General features: G+C 52.8%; 1 protein-coding gene across 5 annotated transcripts in view; it reads left to right on the forward strand.

Annotated features, from left to right (window-relative positions):
- The window catches only part of SH3PXD2A (SH3 and PX domains 2A), a 234,593-nt gene that overhangs the window by 64,955 nt on the left and 145,766 nt on the right, over positions 1-23,872 (forward strand). The window contains exon 1 of one of the 5 annotated variants that reach the window (XM_089314354.1): positions 1,396-1,619. The exons of the other annotated variants lie outside the window; for them this stretch is intronic. Coding sequence (XP_089170480.1) covers positions 1,584-1,619 — 36 coding nt within the window. The 5' untranslated portion in view covers positions 1,396-1,583. Of the gene's footprint in view, positions 1-1,395; positions 1,620-23,872 lie in introns of those variants that run through there. 5 annotated transcript variants of the gene reach the window in all.

Genomic DNA, 23,872 nt, shown 5'->3' on the forward strand with positions numbered 1-23,872 from the left:
AGAACCCAGTGTGCCAGCGCCACAAGGCGGAGGATTAGCCTAGTGAGCCACGGCGCCAGCCCCCACCATTGAGTTTTAATCCTGGAGTTATATCTTGTCCAGCTGCAGGGTATTGGAAAATTTGGTTTATTTTTTCCCATCCAAGCAGATGGAGCTTGCAGCTTTGTGTGCTCTTTCCCAGTGCTGTGGCTAAGAAGGCCTGTGTGTTTGTGTGTGTGTTGGGGGAGGGGAGCGTCCGGAGAGACCCAGGACCTGGCTCTGAATGTATGCAGAGAGGTGGGAGTGGGGTGGTGGCAGCAGGGATGAGTATCTTGGGGAGCGCCTCTGCACATCTGTGCAAAGAGGAAGTAACACCCAGAGGGTTGGGTTCAGGCCAGGGAGCCACCACATCGGGCCCTGCAGATGCAAAGAGAGCAGAGGAGCGTGGCAGATGACCTGAAGCAGCCCAGAGATGCGAGAGGCTCCCACGTGCAGGTGTGCCTGGGAAATCAATCTTTTCCTGTCGGTCTGTGAGCACCTTTTTGGGTACCTCTAGGGCCGAGCAGGTTCAGCCATGCCCTGATCCTAATGGCCGTAGGTCAGACCCCCATTTGTGCTCTGGAAAATCAGAAGCCATCTCTGCTCTTTGCTGGTTCTTTGGCCTCTCCTTGGGGCCTGGGTAGGATCTTCGCATCCTGAAGGAAGCTCCTTTGTGGACTGGAGGCAGGGTGAGAGAAGCTGGAATGTCCTCCAAGTGTTAGACCTTGGCACTGTTTGTTGGCTTTGAACTTCTGGGTGAAGTCTTGCGGGTGTTTGCTGCAGGGATGTGAGAATGTCTTTCAAGGGGAGAAATCCACTCTATGCAAATGTCACAATATGGGAGATGCATGTTTGTCAGCTGTGATTAGCCATGTCCACTGGGCAGGCAGGGGTGGAATTGCTAAGTTTAACAAGCATAGGCCCTTAGAGGTCATTTACCAGGATGCTATGTTGCCATGTTGCACCCATGCCCGCAGCAGACATCGTTAACTGATCCCAGAACTTTTCCGTCGTGTGCCTATGGCAGACATTGTTGATCACGGGCTCAGACATGGTCTCAGAGTCTGTATATAACAGATATCTTCAGGACATTGCCACCAACTGTTGGCAATGGCGTGTTGAGATGAAGCTGGTCACACTTGGCTAGAGCCTCTTTCCCTCACTTGACAGAGGAGGAAATGGGGCCCCAAAAGGGGAAGTCATTTGCCCAGAGTCGCAGGATCAGCAAGTGAGAGCAGAGCTAGGACTCGGGCGCTCCAGCTTCTCGTTCATTCCCACCTGGGAGTCTGGCCTCTCCACTAGGAGTCCTCTTTGTGTCTGGCTGAGAGGACAGAGAGCTCCTGGTTGGTGGGGATGGGGCAAGGTGGGGGTGGCAGGTGCTGTCAGTCTCTCTAGAGGGAAGTCGCCTGTGCCCAGAGCAGAAGACCACTCTCTGGCTCTCTGAAAGGCTCAGCTGCTTCCTGGAGCTTAGCCCGCTCCCCCTGGCCTCCCTGCCACCTCCTCTCTCATCCTTGAATAGTGAACTCCAGCTCTGCCAGACAGCGTCTGAGTCAGCTCACACCTGCATGACTGCTTGGAGCTGCACACCTCGTTTTCCCGGGGTAAGGTGTCATGTCAGGGTGTGTTTGGGTGTCACTCGCGTCAGAGAGACCTTGGAATGCAGTCGCTGCCTCTGCAGACCTCTCTCCTCCTCTGCTCCCAGGCCTAGGAAACTGGCCTGGTCCTCTTTGGCTAACCAGCAGGAGAATTGGCTGGGAAGTGTGTTGGGCCCCGTGGGCCCCCCCACCACTGGAGAATGAAGGGAAGGAGGCTATTTGGGGGTGGCCAGGTGAGTGTTCTGTACGCGTGTGTGAGTGCGTGTAGCTCTTTGAAGCTTCAGCCATGACCGAGGCACTCCCTTCTTGCCAGAGGGAATCTCACACTAATCCTGGTACCCTGGAGGAGTGCCAGCTGTGTGGCTGGCCCTGTGCTTGCTGCTGGGACACTGAGGGCAAGAGCTAGGCTGATTGTCCTGGCCTGAGCAGGAGGCGTCAGCTGGTGGAAGAGACAGCATAGGCCGAGACGCACCAAGTGGGTATTGCACCAGGTAGGTCTCAGCTGTAGACCACCCCCATGAGGCCTGCACTGGGGGTGGGGGTGGGGGTGGAGGGAGGCTCTGCATCCTGCCTGTGGAGGTGCTCCCAGTCTGGGGTGCTAAAGCTCTCGGCATTCCTGTCCTCCCTCCCCTTGCTGATGATGGCAACAGTTGAATTTGCTTTTTGTTGTTGTTGTTGTTTTAAGATTTATTTATTTGAAATTGAAAGGCAGAGATACAGAGAGAGAAAGAGAGGGAAAGAGAGAATCTTTCATCTGCTGGTTCACCCCTCAAATGGCCACAATGGCTGGGGCTGGGTCAGGCTGAAGCAAGGAGCCAGGAGCCAGGAGCCAGGAGCCAGGAGCTTCTTCCAGGTCTCCCACGTGGCTGCAGGGGCCCAAGCACTTGAGCCATCTTCCACTGCTTTCCCAGGTGCATTAGCAGGGAGCTCGATTGGAAATGAAGCAGCCAGGTCTTGAACCGGTGCCCAAATGGGATGCTGGTACTGCAGGCAGAGGCTTAACCTTCTATGCCACAGCGCTGGCCCCTGAATTTGCTTTTGACACTTGTGGAACCAAGCATATGGGACGGCCAGAGTGGGCTGGAGGCTGCCTGGGAGCTTTTCAGAGGGAAAACAGACTCTGTCCCCCAACCCTGGGAGGCCATCTGCCCCCAGCAGGGCAGCTGATGTGACCTGCATCGATCCCCCTCATCAGCAACCTGCCACCAGGCTGGACCTCAGCTCCCGGTTGGTTTTAGGGCTGCAGTCCCTGTGTCTCCAGGACACACGCTCACATTATTCCATTGTAGGAGTTGTTGGAGAATTGGCGCTGTTTCCTTTCTGTGCTTACTTGAGCTGGAGTCTGGGAAAAAAAGAGATTCTAGATCCCCAGAGACCTACACAGTTGGATGACATCAGGCTCTCCCAGAGGGCCTGTGGGATCCCTGGTGCCAGGTGGGCAGTCTCCTGTGAAAGCCGCGGCTGTTACCAGACACTCCGTGAGGTTTGCACCTGAGCCCTGCCTCTTAGCAGTCGGGGTATCCGGGGCAATTACCTAATGCAGGAGTCTCCACCTCCTCCCTGTTGGGAGATGTGAAGAAGGCAAAGCAGGAACCCTTTGCCGCCCTGCCTGGAGCAGCCGGGAGCGCTGTCATTATGATGTCACCCCTTATGGCCTTTGCCGCCTCTAAAGAGGGAAGAATCTGCCTAGTCTGGATGGAGGGGGGGGGACATCTCCAGTGTGTGAATGAATGCTCAGGGCCACGAGGAGACTGGCCTCAAAGCCAGCCGGGGCTTGGCTCCATCTGCTAATTAGGGTGTCTTTATCTGGTGCCCGGCAGAACAAAGTGGCCAGTTCAGCCCTGCTGCCGCTCTGAGCTCAGTGCCGGCTGGGGACTGGGGAGGAGGCTAGGAATGGGCAGGGGGGTCCCTGGGCCTAAATGGGCCACATTCAGATGTACCTTAAAAAAAAACCCAAACAAACCAAACAGGAAGCATGAGGCTGGTGCATGGGCGGGAGCTGCACTGCTTGCAGAGGGTGGCTCAGTGTGTGACAAGTGGCCATTCTTCCCCCGAGACAGGAGCCAGCTCCTGCAGGCATCCCTGGTAAGGGCTGGACTGTCTCACTTCCTGGGGAGACAGGCTTGTTTTGTCTTGAGATTCCAAGGGCTTCACTCCTCAGCTTGGAATCTTGGGAGGAGAAATCCCCAGTGGGAAGGTGGAGGGAGACTTCTGTGTGTACCCCTGGGGGGGTGCTGGGGCCACGCCTGTCCTCCCTCATTCAACAGCGCTAGGGGCGGGGGTGACCCAAACAGCAGAGACTGGGCCAATGTGACAACATTTTAAGAAAATTGTGTAGGAGGACTAAAAACTGGGAGGTTCCGTCTGCTCCTTCATCCCCGTCTGGCGGCTGTGACTGGCCTGGGTCAGGACACGAGCTGTTTATTGGGGGCTGCGGTTGAGAACCTGCTTGGGGGAGGCAGGATGCCCTGGTGGATATCAGCATCAATTCTGCTGGTTCATCCCCAAATGACCGCAACGGCCAGAGCTGAGCTGATCCGGAGCCAGGAGCCAGGAACCTCCTCCAGGTCTCCCACATGGGTACAGGGGCCCAAGGACTTGGGCCATCTTCTACTGCTCTCCCAGGCCATAGCTGAGAGTTGGATGGGAAGTGGAGTAGCCGGGACTAGAACCGGCACTCATATGGGATGCCAGCGCTTCAGGCTGGGGCTTTAAAAACCTGCTGCACCACAGTGCTGGCCCCAGGGATGAGCAACTCTTAAGTCAGCGTTCCAGGGATTCACCTGTGAGAGGTTACAAACAAGCCTAGGCCACTCCTCCATCCAGTCTCCCGGATCTCACTGCCCAGGGCTGGGCCCTGTGTCTCAAGTTGGAAAAGGCTTGGGAAGAGTTTCTGATGGGATGCAGCAGACGAGAACTCTGGAGTCTTGGCACTGAGGAGACTCCGACCTGCTGCGAGCGGGAGTCAGCTCTGCCTTGCTCCAGGCTACCCCTGCCCACCCCAGCTCTGGCCCTGGAAGCCTTCTCTTCAATTCAGGAAGGTGAGAAGGAAGGAACGAGCCTAAGGACAGACCTTGAGTGAGGAGCACCCTAAGGGGTGATGGCCCCTTGGGCAGGCCTAGGCCCCATACCCCATACTGCTTAAAACCTAGCCTGGGGGGACCGGCGCTGTGGCACAGTGGTTTAATGCCCTGGCCTGAAGTGCCAGCAAACCATATGGGCGCCAGTTCAAGACCTGGCTGCTCCACTTCCTGTCCATCTCTCTGCTGTGGCCTGGGAAAGCAGTAGAGGATGGCCCAAGTCCTTGGGCCCCTGCACCTGAGTGGGAGACCGGGAAGAAGCTCCTGGCTCCTGGCTTCGGATTGACACAACTCCAGCTGTTGTGGCCATCTGGGAAGTGAACCATCAGATGGAAGACCTCTCTCTCTCTGCCTCTCCTTCTCTCTGTGTAACTCTGACTTTCAAATAAATAAATAAATCTTAAGAAAAAAAAAAGAAACCTAGCCTGGGATATAGGCTCTACCATTCTACTCTAGTCCTTAAAATTTATATTTATTTTAAAAATTTATTTGAAAGGCAGAGACACAGAGATCTCCCATCCACTGATTTATTCCCAAAATGCCCACAACAGCCAGAGCTGAGCCAGGCCAAAGCCAGGAGCCAGGAACTCAACCCAGGTCTCCCACATGAGTGGCAGGGACCTGAGTATTTGATCCATCACCAGCTGCCTCCTAGGGTGTGCATTAGCGGGAAGCTGGGATCACAGTGGAGCCAGGACTCAAACCACACACTCTGACATGGAATATGGGCGTTCCAAAGCAATGGCTTAACCACTGTGCCAAACGCTCATCCTTCCCTAAACATTTTTCTTTTTAAAGATTATTTATTTGAGAGGTAGAGTTATAGACAGTGAGAGGGAGAGACAGAAAGAAGGGTCTTCTTTTCATTGGTTCACTCCCCAGATGGCTGCAACGGGTAGAGCTGCGAGGAAGCCAGGTGCTTCCTCCCGGTCTCCCATGCAGGTGCAGGGGCCCAAGGACTTGGGCCACCCCCACTGCTTTCCCAGGCCATAGCAGAGAGCTGGACTGGAAGAGGAGCAGCCGGGACCAGAACCAGTGCCCACATGGGAAACTGGTGCCACAGGGGGAGGATTAACGTCCTATGCCACGGAGCCGGCCCCTCCCTGAACTTTTTTTAGTAAGGACCTCAAGGTCACCTGGCGGACACTTGGTAGAACAGGCGTTCAGGGCAGGCAGCCTGGCTGGGGAAGCCTTGTGCCAACCCTCACCTCTGCTGCCTCTCTGCTGCGGCCCTGCCTGGGCCGGAACCCTGCAGAGCCAGCCTGGGAGGCCTGCCCCTCAGAGGAGAGGGCCCTTTCTCTGCTTGGCCAGGAAGGCATAGGGGTTTGGGGGGCCTGTTGAGGGTGATGCTGTCTGGCCCACCTGCCCAGGCTGGACACAGAAACTGTCAGCTTCTCTGTGTGTGCTTGCCTTTCCCGTCTCTGGCCCAGAGTCTTGGAGTCTCCTGGGGGCGGGTTCTCTCTCTGCCCTCCGCTGCTGCCTTTCTCATTCTCCCTTAGGTCTCTGAGTCTCTGCGCCTGTCTGTCTGGACCAGTGGCCTCTGCCTGAGCCTCCTGCTGCTCTCCTGAGCCAGCCTCCCGGGGGCCCTGTCTCTCACTCTGGTTCTGGCTCTGTCAGTCTCTGGGTTTCTCTGCCTAGGATGCTACCTGGTCCCACGCAGGGGTTTAGGAGAAGGGCAGGGTGGGAGGCCGGCCCTGGTCTGAATGGGCGTCACTGACTGGGATCAGGCAAGGCAAAGCTCTGGCAGGAGTGGGAAGCGGTGTCCCCTTCCCAGGCGCTGTGGGACTGGCTCTTGGTTAGTGCTTTTCCTGAGATGACTCACTCACCGCAGCGTTCCTGTTGGCATCAGGGGGCAGTGTTGGCTCCTCAGCAGGTGGGTGCCCTGCCTGCAGAGGGCACCCAGGAGACCCAACCATTGGCCCAGTCCCCCTCCCAGAAGAGAGGGGCTGCTCTCTTCCCTCCCTGGGTTATGCTGTGCCCAGAGCAGGGGACTGGCAGTGACTCAACCCTCTGTCCCCCAGGCTCCCCTGCAGAGAGTAGGATTTGGGTCCCCATGGGTAGGGCTTGGGCATGGAGAGCAGGAGCCTCAGGCTAGCGCCGCGCCTCCCTTCCCCTCTCTGTCCCGACAGAGGGTCCCCCGGGTGTCATCTGTCTGTTCCATTGCTAATCCCTCCCTAGCCCATGTTAGCTGTTCCTGCCCCACTGCTGTCCCTCTAGAAACAGCTGAACCATGGCATGTGTCCAGGAAAGGGAGTGGTTCTTGTCGAGTCAGGCTGGCCCCAAAATACCCCAGCAGTTGTCAGGGACGAGGGTCAGGTAGACCTTGGGGGCAGGTTTGGGGCAGGGCTTTGCTGTCCCGTGAACAGCAGTGTTCTCTGGTCCAAGCCTGTGTCATCAGAGTGGGGGCGTGCAGCTGCTCTGGGCAGGTCACTTAGTTGAGGGTGGGGCCGAGGGGTGGGTGGCCTGCGGGCTGATTCCTGTCCCAGTGGACACGACTGCTAGGCTGGCCCTTCTCGATGTCCTGGCTTGTCAATCACACGTGTGCCTCAGCCCAGCTGCTGTCTGCGCCCCTCCCCCTCCTGCCCCTCTCTCAGTCACTGCACCGTCTTTCACTTCGGTGTACCTCCTGCTTCCCCACCTGCGTCCACAGCCTGCTCACCAGGACTCCCCTGCTCTCCAGCCCGGCCCCTTCCAGCAGCTTCTCTGGACCACCTTTCTTTTCTAGTGTTTATTTCCAATTATGAAACCCTACTGAAAATAACATAACAGGCATCAGTGCCTCCCGGCCAATGGGTACAAATGTTAACATTTTGCCCTGTCTGCTTCGGGTACTTTAAAAGAATAAGAAAGTGGTACAGGTAGAGGAGGTGTCTGATAAATGTTCTCTTCCTCGTGCCTTGGGGAGCGGGGATGTGCCAGCAGCTGGTACTAGGAAAGTGGGGCCAGGGGATGGGCTTGGGTTCCGGGGCCTCAGCGGCTTTCCTGGCCATGAGGTCTGGAGCCCCGGGAGGACAGAGCCCAAGGGGCAGGTCTGCATTCAGGTGCACAGCGGGCACCTCCTCCTGCTTCCCTCCTCCTTCGGCACCTCCCCCTTGCTGGGCAGTGGTCCTCATTTATGAGGTCACCCAAGGAACCCGTCACCCAGGTCAGAGGCTGGGGCGGCCACCTGCAGAAGTGACCCCCAGCTGCTCTGCGGGGGAGATTTTCCTGCGGCATTTCCCCCTTCCCTGGCTGGAGCCCTGCTGCCCCCGGGAAAGCCTCGTAAAACGGAGCTGGCAGCAGAGCCAGGCAGGGCTGCGTGGGCCGCTTTATAAGGTCTCCCCTGGCAACCCTGCCTATGTTTTGTTCTCAGCTTGGGGATTTTTTTTTTCTTTTCCCTGGGTTCTACCTGTCCTTCCCTTCTTCCAGTGTCAAGAGACACTGGAAGCCTGTGGCTGAAGGAGGTCCCATAAAGAAGTTACAGGAGGAGAGTTTTTGGCCAACTGACCCTGAAGATTGGGGGTGGGGCCCATCAAAGCCAGTGTCTGCAAAGCCATCAGACTGGTTTGGGCACCTGGGCTGCCAGGGTCAGCTGTTGGGAGCACCTGAGGTGCCAAAAGGATTCAAACCCGTTTGGGATCACCCCTGACCTGGCCAGTCATGTCCTACATCCAAGCCAACAGACAGGGACTCAACTTCCTGGTCCTCACAATGAGCTCGGAAAACCCACTTCCACTCCAGCTACTTGATCCAGCCCCATCACCTCTCACCTGGGCAACCGAGACAGCATCCTCAGGGGTCTCCCCACTCATAATCCAGGCTCTCCACCAGTTCACTTGACCCTCTTAAAACCTAAGTCAGGGGCAGGTTAAGCTGTTGTTTGGGATGCCTGCATCTCATATCAGAGTGCCTGGGTCCAGACCTGGTTACTTTGCACTTCTGATCTGGCTTCCTGCTAATGGGCCTGGTGAGAGCAGATGATGGCCCAAATATTTGGGTTCCTGTCACCTGTGTGGGAGACCTGGATGGAGTCTGTAGCTCCTGGCTTTGACCTGGCCTGGCCCAGCCCTAGCTGTTGCAGAGGATAGCAGATCTTTCTCTCTCTCTCCCTATCCCTCTCTCCCTCTCTCCCTCTGTCCCCCCACCTCTGTGCTTTCAAATAAATAAATACATGCTTAAAAAATAAAACATGTAAGTCAGCTATCCTTACCTCTGCTTTCCTTCCTGAAAGACCTCCTTTCTTTTGGACATGAACTCAAGTCCTTGGCCTTCCCCCAGCTCCGCCTGTGTAGCAGCCCCTGCCTGCCCCTGCAGCCGTCCCTGCCAGCCTGCTTTCCCTTGCTTGCTGTTCCCAGGACACCAAGCACGCAGCGTTCTCAGGGCCTTTGCTGTTGCAGATCCCTCTTCTGGGGAAGCCCCTCCCCCAGCCCTTCAGGCAGGTGACCCCACAGCGCTCAGGTCTAAGCTCACATGGCACCCCCAGGTACTGTCACTCTTGGTCACTTTGTCACAATCTCTCATTACCTTATTAATAGTCAGTTGACTTGTGTGCTGTCTCATCTCCCTTCCCCCAGCCTGTGAGCTTAGGAGAGCAGGCCCTTGCCAGCTCCATAGCGCCTGTTTTCCGGCTGCCTAGAACAGTGCCCGCCACATGGTGTGTGCTTGGAAAATCGTTACTGAATAAAGAATTGCATGCATGGTGAGCTGGTGCTGCGAATACCAAAGCGGTGACAGAAAGAGAGAGAAGCCTACAGCTCCCCTTCACCACTATAGCAAATTCTCAAAGCTGCCATTCTCCGTCCCATGCCCCATCTTTGCCTATCAGCTGGGCTTGCTGTCGGGATTTACTTGGTAATGATTAGATGGAACTTTTATGGCAAAGAACAGTAAAGGCTTTCCAGATTTTTAGAAGTTTATTTTTATTTATTTGAAAGGCAGATCAACAGAGAACGAGAGAGAAAGAGAGATCTTCCATCTATTTGTTCCTTCCCCAAATGGCCACAATAGTCAGGGCTGGGCCAGGCTGAAGCCAGGAGCCAGGAGCTTCATTTGGGTCTCCCATGTGGGTTCCAGGGACCCAAGTACTTGAGCCACCATCTGCTGATCCCAGTACACATTGGCAGGAAGCTGGGTGGGAAGGAGGCCTTGATCTCAGGCAGTCAGATACAGGGTGCAGGAATCCCAGGCAGCAGCTTAACTCACTGCACCACAATGCCTGCTCCACTTCCCAGGTTTTAATGTACACACAACTGCTTAGCAATCTTGTGGAGATTCAGATTCCAATTCAATGGGCCGGCCTGGGGCTTGCCGTGTCACCTCTCCACGGAGCTCGCTGGTGATGTACGTGCCTAGTCTCAAGATTGAGCCTTGAATAAGTGAAGGCGTGAATTCCTTTCTTTCTTTTCTTCTGTCCGTATGTGACCTTTGTCCTGGCCCATATAAGGAGGGAATTTATAACCTGATGAGCTGGCTGTGTATGAGGAACATGGTTGCAGCCCTTCCCGGAAGCTGCCAGGGATGGTGTGGGCTGCTTCAGAGAGGCACTGGGTTCTGTCCCTGGAAGTGACCCCGTGACCATGTGTGCTCACTTACCAGAGTGCTGATGCCTGTGTGGGGAGGAGGAGCTCCTACCTGCCATTCAACTCTGTGCTTTCAGCAAACTTGGGAAACCAGGCTCTCAAGTTGTGGCTCATGCACCTATGGTGGCTTTTAAAGGTCGAGTCCTCCAGCCTTCTTAGCCTCTTGGGGAAAGCTAGGCTCTCTACACCCTGAGCATAGGGTTTGCTAGATAGGGCTGGGGCCCGGAGTGAGGCTGACTCCAGTGGTGTTGGGCGTCCATTGATGTCTCACCTGATTGGATGCCGTATGTGGATTCTGCATGTTGTCTTCCCTGTCCATGTGATTCAACAGACCCTGATTGGACTCCTGTCTGCTACACTGCACAGGCTGACGGCCGTGTCAAAGACCCTCGGTGGGTTTATTTTCTGCTCAGGTTCCAGATCAAAGCAGGTGATCAAAGCAGGTGCCTGGAGCGTGCTACCCCAGGCAAACATTCAGGCCCTCACCCTCCCTCCTCAGGAGGCCCCATCCTTAGGCGGATGTGGGGTCTGTTGGGTTGCAGGAGATGTCATGGGTTGTGTTGGGGGAGGTGCACATCCCCCCTGCTCCTGTTCCCTTGGCCAGGATTCAGACACACGACAGCAAGGCAGGCTGCAAAGTGTGGTCTGGTTCTGTGTCCAGCTATGGGTGGGACACTGAGGGACAGTGGGAATGTCAAGGCTCCCAAGATGCTCCCAGGCTTTTGTAGGGAGACAGGTGTGTAAGGAAACTGTGACAGTCAAGTGCAGTAAGTGTAGTTCTTCAGGTGAGTCCAATCTGCGGAAGTGGCAGCGGGCAGCACGCTATGCCAGGGGCGGACTTGAGGCAAGCTGTGTGGTGTGTGGGGACGTGTGAGGTGTGAAGGGCAGGGCATGTGCCTGGAGAGGTCATGAACAGGCTCGTGTCCCTGGGTGTGTGGGTGGTAGAGACCTAAAAAGTCATCAGAGGGCAGCAAATTGAAGCAGCATTAGAGATGGTCGCATACTTGGCACCCTCCTTAATGGGACCTTTGGAGAGGCTTCAGGTATTCTGGTCTCTTGGGGCTATGAAGATTGTAACAGAGGAGGGGGTGGGAAGGTGACTTCCCCAAGTCCCATGGAGCAGGCAGTCTCATGGCCAGTACACCTGAGGTCTGCTTGGCTTTGGCTGGATCTACCTGGTGGCCCTGGGCTATGATGGCAGCTTCTACAGTCTTTGAGGCAGCTTTCAGAGTTGCAGAATGGCCCAGCCACTGTCCATTCTGGGGGAGGCTCAGGAGGCAGGTGCTGGTTCACAACTCTTCCGCCACTCCTGAGCCAAGGAGGAGCGAGGGCTCCATGTTGTCAGGGCAAGGCCAGGCGAAGAGCTTGGCCCTGTCCACCCCACCCTAGGCCCTGTTCAGCCTGTTCTTTTGTTTTTTAGCTTTTGCATAAGACTTGTGGGGAGGGAGTTTCAGGCCTGGAAGCACCTTGGCTCATTTGCAATAGAGAAAATACTGGGAGTGGAGACTGCTGGGGACCGGAAGGAGGAAGGTGAGGAGAGTGGGGGTTTGCTACTCAGTTGCGTCCCTCTAGGCATCTCTGTCCAAGAAGCCCATCAGGGGAGTCCCTGGGGACCAGCTCTGCCATCTCAGGCCTTGAACAGCATTCTGGGCCCAGGACCCCTGAGGAAGAGGGGTCTTTTTGCTTCCAAAAAGTAATGGCTCTTTGTCCCAGATTTTGGTCTGAATTTGATCCCACGGTGGCCCTGGGCAGTTTGGGGACCACAGTTCTGAGCCATTTGGAGGGTGAGAAGAACCAAGAGAAATTGGGGCTGGGGATGTGGGTCAGCCAGAAAGAGAAAGTGAAATCCCGTTCTCCTTTCCTCTTCCCCTCCCCGTTCAGGGCCTCGTCCTTGATTTGGGTGGTCCTTGGAGTGTTGGGCAGCCTTGGGGGGAGCTCAGAAACCTTGAGAGGGGTCTCTGCAAGGCTAGGGGTAGCTAGAGACTTCCAGAAGGGAACAGGACTGTGCCAGAAAACATCTCTGTGCTGGACAGGCCTCATTCTCTGTGGGGGCGTGTCACCGCCAACACCCTGGGCCAGCGCCAGGATCCCTCACACAGGCGTCTCTTTCTCCACTCTGCAGCCTATGCGCCGGCCAGATGTGGCTTTCTGGAATCCATTCTCACAGTGTTTCCTCTGCTCAGCATCTTCCAGGTGCCTCCTCTGGGTCTGAGGACTCCGTGGCTGTGCCCCTCTCCCTGCCCAGGACACACCCTCGCTGCCCCAAGCACCTTCCTGGGGATGAAAGAAAGGGGCTGGCGAGCGGCTGGCTTGGCATGCAGTGGGTGCAGTGGGTGTCAGGGCGGAGTGGGGGGGCAGGGGAGAGGGGCGGAGCTCCAATTCCAAAGTAGGAAGCCATGCCCCACATTGTATATGTCCTGGGGAAGCTCCAGGTTCCTCCCAGAGCCATGCTCAGAGCTGGCTGAGGCCACAGTCCCTGACCTGGTGACCTTAGTCACTGGCTCTCCTGATGGCCTGCCCTGGCAGCGTGCCTGTCTCTCTTGGCCAAGGAGAGCTGAAGTCACATGAGCCAACTTGTGTTGGGGCAGAGCTCAAGGGCCATGAAGTCCCCTGGCCGGCCTTTCAGTGAAGGGCTGGAGGGGGCTGGAGGAGCGCATTGGAGACAGGGAGGCAGTAGGCAGTCTCTTCACCTTGAATCTGGCAAGCCCGTGTCTGTAGGCCGGGCAGTAAGCCCAGCACGCATGCCCACCTGGCTGACCTCACTTAACCCACACTCTGCCGCGGTGTGCTGCTTTGCTCACCGTTGCCTTGCAGATGAGCAGACAGTGCCACAGAGAGGGCACGTGACTCGGCCAGGGTCAGGAAGAAGTAAGCTGAGGTTCTGACGTCAGGGCGGCACAGCTGTGAAAGGCCACTGCCTCTGGTGCTTTCCCCAGGTCTTGGCAGGTGTCAAAGTGCTTATCATGCACATTTTCCCTTTTCGACCTCACAATAGCCCCCAGGGAGGGGCAAAAACAGGCCTTGGCCATTTTACAGATGAATAGAACGTGGGGCAGAGAAATGCAGTAGGAATGATTGTGCCTGGCATTTGGCAACACTTTCTCGAACGCCTTCTCCTCTTCACAGCCCCCGTGGGTTGTGCCCAGAAAGGCCAAGCTGCTTGCCCCAGTTGCCCTGCGAGTCCTTGGCAGGCTGGCACTGGGACCCACCTCTCCACTCCAGTGCTCTCTCTTCTGTGTGCAGGCCTGTGGGTCGCGGGCGGGGAGCACGAGATGAGCCCACTGTGTTGGGTTCGGGCAGAGGCAGCGAGAGCCAGCCTGCTTGGGCAGCTGCTGGGCCTCTAACTTCTTCCCTGTGTGTGCGTCTCGCTGCAAGTGTCAGGCTCTCAGCCTTGGCCCCACTGTGTTAAATGTCAAACACATGCCGGCCAGCCCACATGCACTCGAAGCGTGGCTGGAAAAGCCAGAGGCCTCCTCCCTGAGCCGGGCCCATGCACACCAGCTGGCAGCTCCCGTGGGCCCCCAGACCCTCAGAGCTAGGCCAGGCTTGGCCAAGACACCCCACCCTACCCCACCCCCAGTCCTGTCTGCCCCTCACAGTCTCCCTACTGTCTCTCTGATCTTGGACTTGGAACTTCCTAAGCACTTTGGCATCAGGGACACAGCCTAGTGTCATAACAAGAGAGGGTGGCAGTAGCAGCAATAATAGCTGGGCTCCGTGCCAGGCACTTAATCCTCTCAGCTCCCCTTCTCATCAGCTTCTGCCCTCTCCCCATTCTCCAGATGAACAGACTGATTTGAACCCAAAGCTGCCTAGCTCTGCAACATTCCTTATCATGACTTTCTAAAATGTTGTGCAGGCACCACTGTGAGTGCAGGAAGAGACTTTGGTAGTCTCTGAGCAAACCTTGGTTGTCAATAACTACACGTTGTTCTCAAGTGTGCTGGTGTTGGGGGGGTGAAGTATATGTGTCCCCTACAAATACACGTGGTGAGATCCTTACCTCTGAGAACCTTAGAATGTGACCTTGTTTGGAAATAGGGTCATTGTCTATGGTGAGATCATTCTTGGAGCAGGGTGAATGCCGAATCCGTTATGTGTGCTGCCCCTATTGAAAGTGGGAAGTGGGGCCCAGCACTGTGGTATAAGAGGTAAAGCTGCCACTTGCTGCGCTGGCATCCCATTTGAGCACCCGTTTGAGTCCCAGCTGCTCCACTTCTGATCCAGCTCTCTGCTAGTGCACCAGGGAAGGCAGTGGAGGATGGCCCAAGTGCTTGGGACCCTGCACCCAGATAAGAGACCTGGAGGAAGCTCCTGGCTCCTGGCTTTGGATTGTCCCTGCTCCACCGTTGCAGCCATTTGGGAAGTGAACCAGCGGATGGAAGACTTCTCTTTCTGTCTCTCCCTCTCTCTCTGTAATTCTGCCTTTCAAATAAATAAATCTTCCCCAAAAAAGTGGGGGTGGGGGGGTGGGACACAGACATACACATGGGGAGATGGGGGTGATGCTTTTATAAGCTGGGGAAGAGCAGAGACTGCCAGCGACCACCCTGAGCAGGGAGAGAGAGGGGTAGGGGCTCCCTATGCCGGCTCTCAGAAGGGGCCGCTCTGCCAACACCTCCCTCTCAGACCCCAGCCTCCAAAACCATGGGACAGCGAACTCCTGTGCTCCCAGCACACTGGCCCAAGCAAACAGGCCTGGACAGAAAACACCAGCACATGCACACACACACACACACACACACACACACAGGAAGGGGCCCGAAGCCAAGGATTATAGGGGCCCTCTAGAGACTGGGAGGAGCGAGGAGACAGATTTGCCCCCAGAGCCTCAGGAAGGCGCCAGCTCTGCTTTCCCAGGCCCAGCTGCTGTAGACAGCAGTTTCAGGAGTAAACGTTAGGCTGGGGCATCTGGGCCCTGTCACCTGCCAGTCCCCACGGCAGAGACTCTAGCCAGTGCAGCCCACCCTTGAGAGGAGTTCTAGAAATGATTCCTTCCCCCAGCCCGCCTCCACCCTATTTCCTGTCATGTTTTAGGATCCCCTAACTTCCCCCATGGAGCAACACATTGGGCATCTGCCCTTAGCCAGCGTGGGTGCCAACTGTGTGGTCATCCCCAAATCGCTGGAATAAATTATCAGGGGCCTCCACCCTGGGTGCCACCACTTTCTCTCACCCATGGCAGCACTTCATGGCATTCTAGAACCAGTTAATTCACTCCCGTCTGACCGCTCACAGAGCTGTCCTGACATCCCCCCGCCGAGCCTTGGACTTGCCCTTCCTCCCTCTGCTCCCGCTGTGTTTTATTTAGGGCCTTGTTCTAATGTCTCCTCCTCTGAGAAGGCCACTTTGCTTGTCCTTTCCAGAACTCCTATGCATGGCTGTTTATTCCTCTCAGCAGGTTGACACTCAGCTAATGCTACCAGAATTCCTTGTGCCACGCAGGTACCCGACTCCCAGGCTGATCACGGAGCGTGACTCACACGCCCAGACCTCGTTGATGCAGTGCATGACGCATCACAGGACAGGGCTTGCTGGGGAAGGGATCTGAAGTGAAGGCTTGCATGTTTTCCAGAAAATAGTCTTCTTTGACTTGGCGATGGTTTTGGAACCAGGACTGGGCTCCCTGTCAAAGTGAGGGTGTCTTGGCTTCAGCCTGGTCCTGTGTCCCGGCATCCAAATGTATCCCAGTGCAGGCAGCTCCTTGCCAGGAGCATGTGTCCTCTGTCTCCATCCCTGGCTGCTCCACCCTCTGGAGTGCTGGGATGTCCAGTGTGCACAAGAACTGCTGTAGTCCTTTGGGCAGGAGAGCCTGCACCCCTCCTGTCCAGGGAAATGCAACAGCCTCACTGCCTCTTGTCTGTGCTGCCCCTGTATAGAACACAGCCTCTGTATCCCTTCTCTGGATTCTCCCGCCTTCCCCCACCATGTAGACCAGGGTGCTGGTGTGATTTTGGAAGCTAGAATCCAGACTGATTTGCTCTGCTCCGTGGTCTGCACAGGATGGCTCCTAGGGGGACAGAGTGCGCAAGAGAATTTCCATGAATGCTCTTCTGGTAGAGGCCTATGTTAGCGCAGTGTTTGGTTTGCCCAGCTCCCTCCCGCTCTAGGCCCCACCCCCAGCTGGTACCTGTGCCTCTCTGGACCATGTCCTTGCCCTGCTGGCTGTCCCTGCTGTGGAACCTCAGGTCTTTATGCACATTTTCTCCCCCTCTCTCCTTATGGTAAAACATATGTAATGTGAAATTCATCATTTTAACCTTTGTGAAGGATATAAGTCATTGGCGTTAACTGTATTCACATTGTTATACACCCATCACACTGTTTTTTTTCCCAGAACTTTTAGTTACTCTTTTACATCTTCCTGTTTTACATCTTCCAGGGGTGAGTTTCTTTTCAATGAAGGTGCGAGGTTTCTTCAAGGTCCAAAGGTGTGCATCTCTTGTGGATTCTCTCTGGATTTGTACCAACTTCATATTGGTTGGGAATACTGCGAGTTTTATTTCTTTCTTCTCAATATTTATGCCTCTTACTTCTTTGTGTGTTAATCCTTTGGCAAGAACTATTAGTGCAACAGCAAATAGAAAAAGTGAGAGTTGACAGCATCCTTGGTAGGTTCCAGTGTTTTATCACTGAGCGTTATTTTGGGTAGGTGTATATTTTTATATATATTTTGAGAAAGTTTGCTTATTTCTTTTTTAAAAATCATAAGTTGATGTTAAATTTTATCAAATACTTTATATGAAACTGATCACACAATTTTTTAAAGCTTTATTTGTTAGTTATTAATTACATTAGTAGATCTTGTAGTGCAATTTCTCCGCCTTGAAATGTAACGCTGATGGTGGAATTTCGGAATTGTTTGTTTCTTCCATTGAATGTATCCACTTATCTGTCGTAATCAAGAGACCAGGGTCTGGAACCAGATTTCCTGACATTGAATCCTAGCTCTGCACCTTACTGATTGGAGCAACTCATTTAACCTCTTGTTTCTGTTTCTTCTCTGGAACATAGAGTAATAATAGCATCACTTCAAAGGGTTGATCTGAGTAGTTAGATAAGCCACGTAAAAATGATTCGCACAGGACCTAACACGACCTAAGTTCCCAGTGTACATTATTTTCACCATCACACATTTACTGAGGGTGCTTATGTGCTCCAGATCCTGTCTTGGAGATGGGAATCCATGGACAATCAACATAACCCACTTAGTTAGAACACTCCTGAGAGTCCTGTTTTACACCTGCTATCCTGATGTCATTGCTAACCAGCACTCACTATCACTCTCAGATGTCTCCCAAATTAGGTGATAAATTAATTGGCTGCTTGGTCCTAAGAGACAACATAACCATGTCTTCTGTTTGTTTATTCTTGGGTGTTCAGGACCTAGCTGCACTTAGTTTGTAACTGAGCTTTCCTAATATGAAACCAAACAGTGGTCAGAACCCTACAGGTCTCCTAAGCTGTTCTTCCTGCCCCTGACAGCCTGCCAAATCCCACTGCTTCCATCTGGAAGTCTCGTGGCCATTTGTGAACCTCAACAAAACATCCAGTTCCAGCTGTGATGGAAGTACTGGTGCTAAAACAGCCCTCTCACCATAAGAAGGGAGAAAACCAGACGCAATACAAGAGGCACATGTTTGCAGGCACTGAACAAAAAACACGAAAGTGCAGTCCTGGAGAGAAGTGAAACTCACCGCAAGAGCCCAGCTCTCCGGGGACAGTTTTCCTGCTGAGCTGCAGGGAGCTGGGATCCTGGCAGAGCATGCCGGTCCTACTGGACTGTGGGGCAACGTAAGCACTTGGAACCCAGGGCAAGGCGCCCAAGAGGAAGGAGCTGTGCATAGCTGGTGCTCTGGACGGCTGTGGGGGATTCCTCACAAGTTCTTGGTCAAGGGCAGGGCTGTAAGTACACAGGACAAGATTGCAAGAGGATTACCAGAAATACTGACAGAACAAAACCATAAAGCGCTGGGGGATTTTGGAAGCCTAGCTCAGCCAACAGGGAGAGTCTTTTGTGAATACCTCATTAACACTCTGGGCATCCTGTTAAGCCAACAGAAGGGCTACATTTTAGGAACAAGGATCTCAGTAACACTCGAAAGTAAGGCCCACGGTAAATTCATCCTAATAAAGCCTAGAAATAAGCCCTAACAGTACCCACGGAGGAGGCAGAATCTGCGTGCCACATCCTATCAAGTTGCAGGGCGTCCTGTCAATCCACCCCAAGAACACACAAAACCATGCCTGTTCCAGTTTAAGATGATTAGCCAGTAACTGTACTACAGTTATCAGAACAAAAATCACTACTTTGCACAGAAGGACAACAGAATCCAGGGTCTGTACAACGTAGTGTCCACAATGACCAGTTTACAATAAGAAATCACTCGGTGGCCAAAGAAATAAGAGTAAGTGACCCACTGGAATGAAAATACAGTCACTGAAATTGGCCAGAAGATAATCAGATATTGAAATATTCTAAACCAGTTAAAAAGAACTAAAGGAAAATATGTTTAAAAGAATTAAAGGAAAATAGGCTTTTAATGAGTGAACAGATAGTAGAGAAATGGAAATTATAAAAAAAACAACTGAAGGGCTGGTGCTGTGGTGTAGCGGGTGAAGCTGCCACCTGCAGTACTGGCATCCCATACAGGCGCCGGTTCAAGTCCCAGCTGCTCTGCTTCCGATCCAGCTCTCTGCAGTGGCCTGGGAAAGCAGTAGAAATGGCCCCTGCACCTGTGTGGGAGACCTGGGGGAGGCTCCTGGCTCCTGGCTTTGGATCTGCACAGCTCCAGCCGTTGCAGCCAATTGGGGAGTGAGCCAGCGGATGGAAGACCTCTCTCTCTCTCTCTCTCTCTCTCTGCTGCTCCTTCTTTCTATGTGTAGCTCTTTCAAATAAATAAATAAATCTAAAAAAAAAAAAAAAACTGAATGGAAAATTTGGAACTTAAAAGTAATGAAATTAAAATTCTGCTGTGGAGACCAGCACTGTGACATAGTGGGTAAAGCTGCCGCCTGCAGTGCCGGCATCCCATGTGGGTGCTGGTTCGAATCCCAGCTGCTCCACTTCTAATCCAGTTCTCTGCTATGGCCCGGGGAAAGCAGTGGAAGATGGCCCAAGTCCTTGGGCTCTGCCCCCATGTGGGAGACACTCCTGGCTCCTGGCTTCCGATCAGCTCAGCTCCAGCCATTGTGGCCAACTGGGGAGTGGACCAGCAGATGGATGATTCTCTCTCTCTCTCTCTCTCTCTCTGCCTCTCCTCTCTCTGTGTAACTCTGAATTTTAAATAAATAAATAAATAAATAAATCTCTAAAAAAAAATTCTGCCGTGTAAGCTTGCCAGCAATTTGGAAGCGGCAGAAGAGTCATTTGACTTGACTACAGATCACTGGAAATTATCCACTCTGACTAACAGAGAAAAAAGGAGTGAAGAAAAATAAGCAGGGTCCCTGAGACATATAGTGCAATATGAAGTCTCCTAACCTACGTGTAATAATAATCATCCCAGAAAGAGGAGAGCGTGAGAATAGGGCAGGAAACAATATGTTAAGAGAAACTTGCTGAGAATTTCCTAAATTGCATGAAAATTATCAACTTACGGATCAAGAAACATTTCTTGTAATGTGGGATCTGCTGGTGATGCGTTCTTCCAGCTTTTGTATGATTGAACATGTCTTAAAGAAGATATTTCTCCTGGGCATAAAATTCTAAGTTTTTTAATTTTTTAATTGCAGTACTTTAAAAACACTACCTCAGTGTTCTCTTGTTTGCATTATTTCAACATGAAATCTGTTGTCATTATCTTGGTTTCTCTGTATGTAATATGTTTTTTTCTTATGGCTACTTTTAATATGTTCTCTTTTTTTCTTTTTAAAGATTTATTTATTTACTTGAAAGAGAGAGAAAGAGATTTATTTTACATCTGCTGGTTCACTCCTTAAATGGTGCTGCACAATCGCCGGGGCTAGGCCAAGCCTAAGCCAGGAGTCTGGAACTCTATCCATGTCTCCCACATGGATGCAGGAACCCAAATACTGGAGCCACCTGCCGCTGCTTTTCCAGGCGCATTAGCAGGGAGCTGGATCGGAAGTGGAGCAGCCAGGGCTCAAATGGTGCTCATATGTGGTGCCAGCGCTGCAGGTGGCAACGTAACCTGCTACACCGTGACGCTAGTCCCAAGACTTTTCTCTTCATTGCTGACTTTGAGTAGTCTGCTTATGATGTGTCTTGGTACGACTTTCTTTGTGTCTCTTCTTCTGGAGTTGTGTAAGTTTCTTGTGTTTGTGAGTTCAGTGAAGAAATCACAAAGTAAATTTTACAACATGTGGAACTTAATGAAAACACAACATACCAAATTTGCTAAGATACCACTAGAGAGAACAATATAAATATTTTATCATTATATACCTAAATTTGAAGGAGTTTAAAATCAATCATTTAAACTTCTATTTTAAGAAAATAGGAACAATGAAGGCTAAATTAAGAAGAAGGAAAGACAAAATACATCTAAGAATAAAAATAAATGGAGTAAAAGGCATAAAACAATGAAGAGACTTAATGCAATTTAAGCAGTGAGTATTTTAGGGGGTAGGTGTTGTGGCTTACCCAGCGAAGCTGCTGCCCACAATGCCGGCATCCCATATAGGTGCTGCTTCAAGACCCAGCTGTTCTGCTTCCAATCCAGCTCCCTGTTATTGCACCTGAGAAAGCAGCAAAAGATGGCCCAAGTCTTTGGGCCCCTGTACCCATGTAAGAGACCCAGATGAGGCTCCTGGCATTCCTGGCTTTGGCCTGACCCAACCCTGGCTATTGCAGCCATTTGAGGAATGAACCAGTGGATGGAAGACCTCCCCTGACTCAGTCTCTCCCTCTCTTCCTCCATCTCTCTCTCTCTCTCTGTAACTCTGCCCTTCAAATAAATATATCTTTTTTAAAAACTGAGTATTTGAATGGCCAGCGCCGTGGCTCACTAGGCTAATCCTCTGCCTGCAGCGCCAGTACCCTGGGTTCTAGTCCTGGTTGGGGCACTGGATTCTGTCCTGGTTGCTCCTCTTCTAGTCCAGCTCTCTGCTGTGGCCCAGGAAGGCAGTGGAGGATGGCTCAAGTGCTTGGGCCCTGCACCCACATGGGAGACCAGGAAGAAGCACCTGGCTTCTGGCTTCGGATTGGCGCAGCACACAGGCTGTAGCGGCCATTTGGGGAGTGAACCAATGGAAGGAAGACCTTTCTCTCTGTCTCTCACTGTCTAACTCTGCCTGTCAAAAAAAAAAAAAACTATTTGAAAACACTAATAAAGGACAAATTAGATCAAGAATGAAATAGGAGATACCGCATCAGGTCCCACAGACATCAGAATGATAATAAGGGAATGCTAGTAACAGTTTTCTGCCCATAAATTCAGTAAGTTTGGTATGGAAAACTCCTTTAAAAACTCAGTTTTCCAAATCTGACTTGAAAAGACATAGAAAAATATTAAGTTCCTCTATATCTATTAAATAAATTGAATTCCGCATCAGATAGTTTCCTACAAAGAAGATTCCACACGCAGACAGCTGTGCCGGAGCGTGCGCTTCAGATAGTTTCCTACAAAGATTCCACACGCAGAGAGCTGTGCCGGAGCGTGCCTGCAGTCCCTGCCGCTCACACCTGAACCCGTGGGAAAGGCGGGCTTCCCCACCCACGCCGTCAGAGAGTGAGTTCTGATATCAAAACCTGGTAAAGACGTTATGAGGAAAGAAAACATCAGAATACTGTTCATCCTGAACATGGATACAAAATTCCTAGGCAAAATACTAGCAAATCAAATCCAGCAAAAAGAATCATCGTAACCGAGTAGGGTTTATGTTGGAAATTGCAACCAGGTTCAGCACTTCAAAATCAACAATGTAGTTCACCACATCAGTCAATCTTTCAATTCCATTTCCCCACGTGTGTGTGTGTGTGTGTGTGTGTAATACGTTAACTCCTGGATATCAGGGAGTTTTAGAAAGTTCATGGAAAAATTGAATTTAAAGAGAATCCAAATTTTCCATGAACTATTTGAAGCTATAACTTAATGTAATTCAAAGTGAAAAAGACAGTGTTTTCTACAAATTGTTCTGGAACGATAGGCTTTCTGTGTTCCCAAAACTTTGTATTAAGGTTTGATGTTGAACTCCACTTTTCCCCTAAAAAAATTTTTTTTACTGGGTGGGGAAAAATTTTTTTTACTAATAATTGTTTGAGAAGTGCTGTCTGATTCTTTCCAAATCTATTGTTTTTATATCTTTATGTTGAATTGGCTCAACAAGAGTGCCAAAACCATTCAGTGGGGAAGGGTGTTTTCTCTTGGGCAAGGAGATGAACCTGTACGAACAGGAAATCACGAAAGGCTGTGAAGTACTGGAATCAATTGAGACCAGGAGTGCTGCTGGGATTTGGAGAGAGGAGGCGTGATCTTCCGCTGGGGTGGTCGAGGACGGCTGCCTGGAGTAGGTGTCCCTGTAAGGTCATCAGAGAGCCGAAGGGAGTGGGGAAGTACATTTCAGGACACAAGGGGTGAGCGATTAAGAAGAGCCACAGCCGGCGCCGGGGCTCACTAGGCTAATCCTCCGCCTTGCGGCGCCGGCACACCGGGTTCTAGTCCCGGTCAGGGCGCCGGATTCTGTCCCGGTTGCCCCTCTTCCAGGCCAGCCCTCTGCTGTGGCCAGGGAGTGCAGTGGAGGATGGCCCAAGTGCTTGGGCCCTGCACCCCATGGGAGACCAGGAGAAGTACCTGGCTCCTGCCATCGGTTCAGCGTGGTGCGCCAGCTGTGGCAGCCATTGGAGGGTGAACCAACGGCAAAGGAAGACCTTTGTCTCTCTCTCTCTCTCTCTCTCTCTCACTGTCCACTCTGCCTGTAAAAAAAAAAAAAAAAAGAAAAAAGAAAAGAAAGAGCCACACTTACTGTGTCTCCATGACACTGGCTGACTGGGTACCCAGCAACCAACAGAAGGCCTGCTAAGATCTCACTGCAGTGGACTTCTGAGCCCACCTGGTCCCTCAGAGCTCCTACACAGGTTCGTGGCCTCGTCTCTTCTTAAGGGAAGATTCCGAGTCAGGAATGGTGACAATGATGGGGCTTGGAGAACTGGGGCCCCACACTGGAACTGCCAGGAAGCCCCTCTCCCAGGAAGGGCGAGTCAGCCCAGCCCAGTGCTGGCCGCCCCCAGTGCTTGCTGCCGGAGGGGGCTCTCGGCGCTGCACTGCCCATGCCACCCACATGGGCTATCTGGACTGAGTTCCAGGCTCCTGGTTTTTCTTTCTTTCTTTCTTTGACAGGCAGAGTGGACAGTGAGAGAGAGAGACAGAGAGAAAGGTCTTCCTTTGCAGTTGGTTCACCCTCCAATGGCCACCGCGGCCGGCGCGCTGCGGCCGGCGCACCGCGCTGATCCGATGGCAGGAGCCAGGAGCCAGGTGCTTTTCCTGGTCTCCCATGGGGTGCAGGGCCCAAGCACCTGGGCCATCCTCCACTGCACTCCCTGGCCACAGCAGAGGGCTGGCCTGGAAGAGGGGCAACCGGGACAGAATCCGGCACCCCGACCGGGACTAGAACCCGGTGTGCCGGCGCCGCTAGGCGGAGGATTAGCCTAGTGAGCCGC

This window comes from Oryctolagus cuniculus, chromosome 15 (genome assembly GCF_051225735.1).
Source record: "Oryctolagus cuniculus isolate XC-2025 breed Fujian yellow rabbit chromosome 15, ASM5122573v1, whole genome shotgun sequence".
Classification (NCBI taxonomy): domain Eukaryota; kingdom Metazoa; phylum Chordata; class Mammalia; order Lagomorpha; family Leporidae; genus Oryctolagus; species Oryctolagus cuniculus.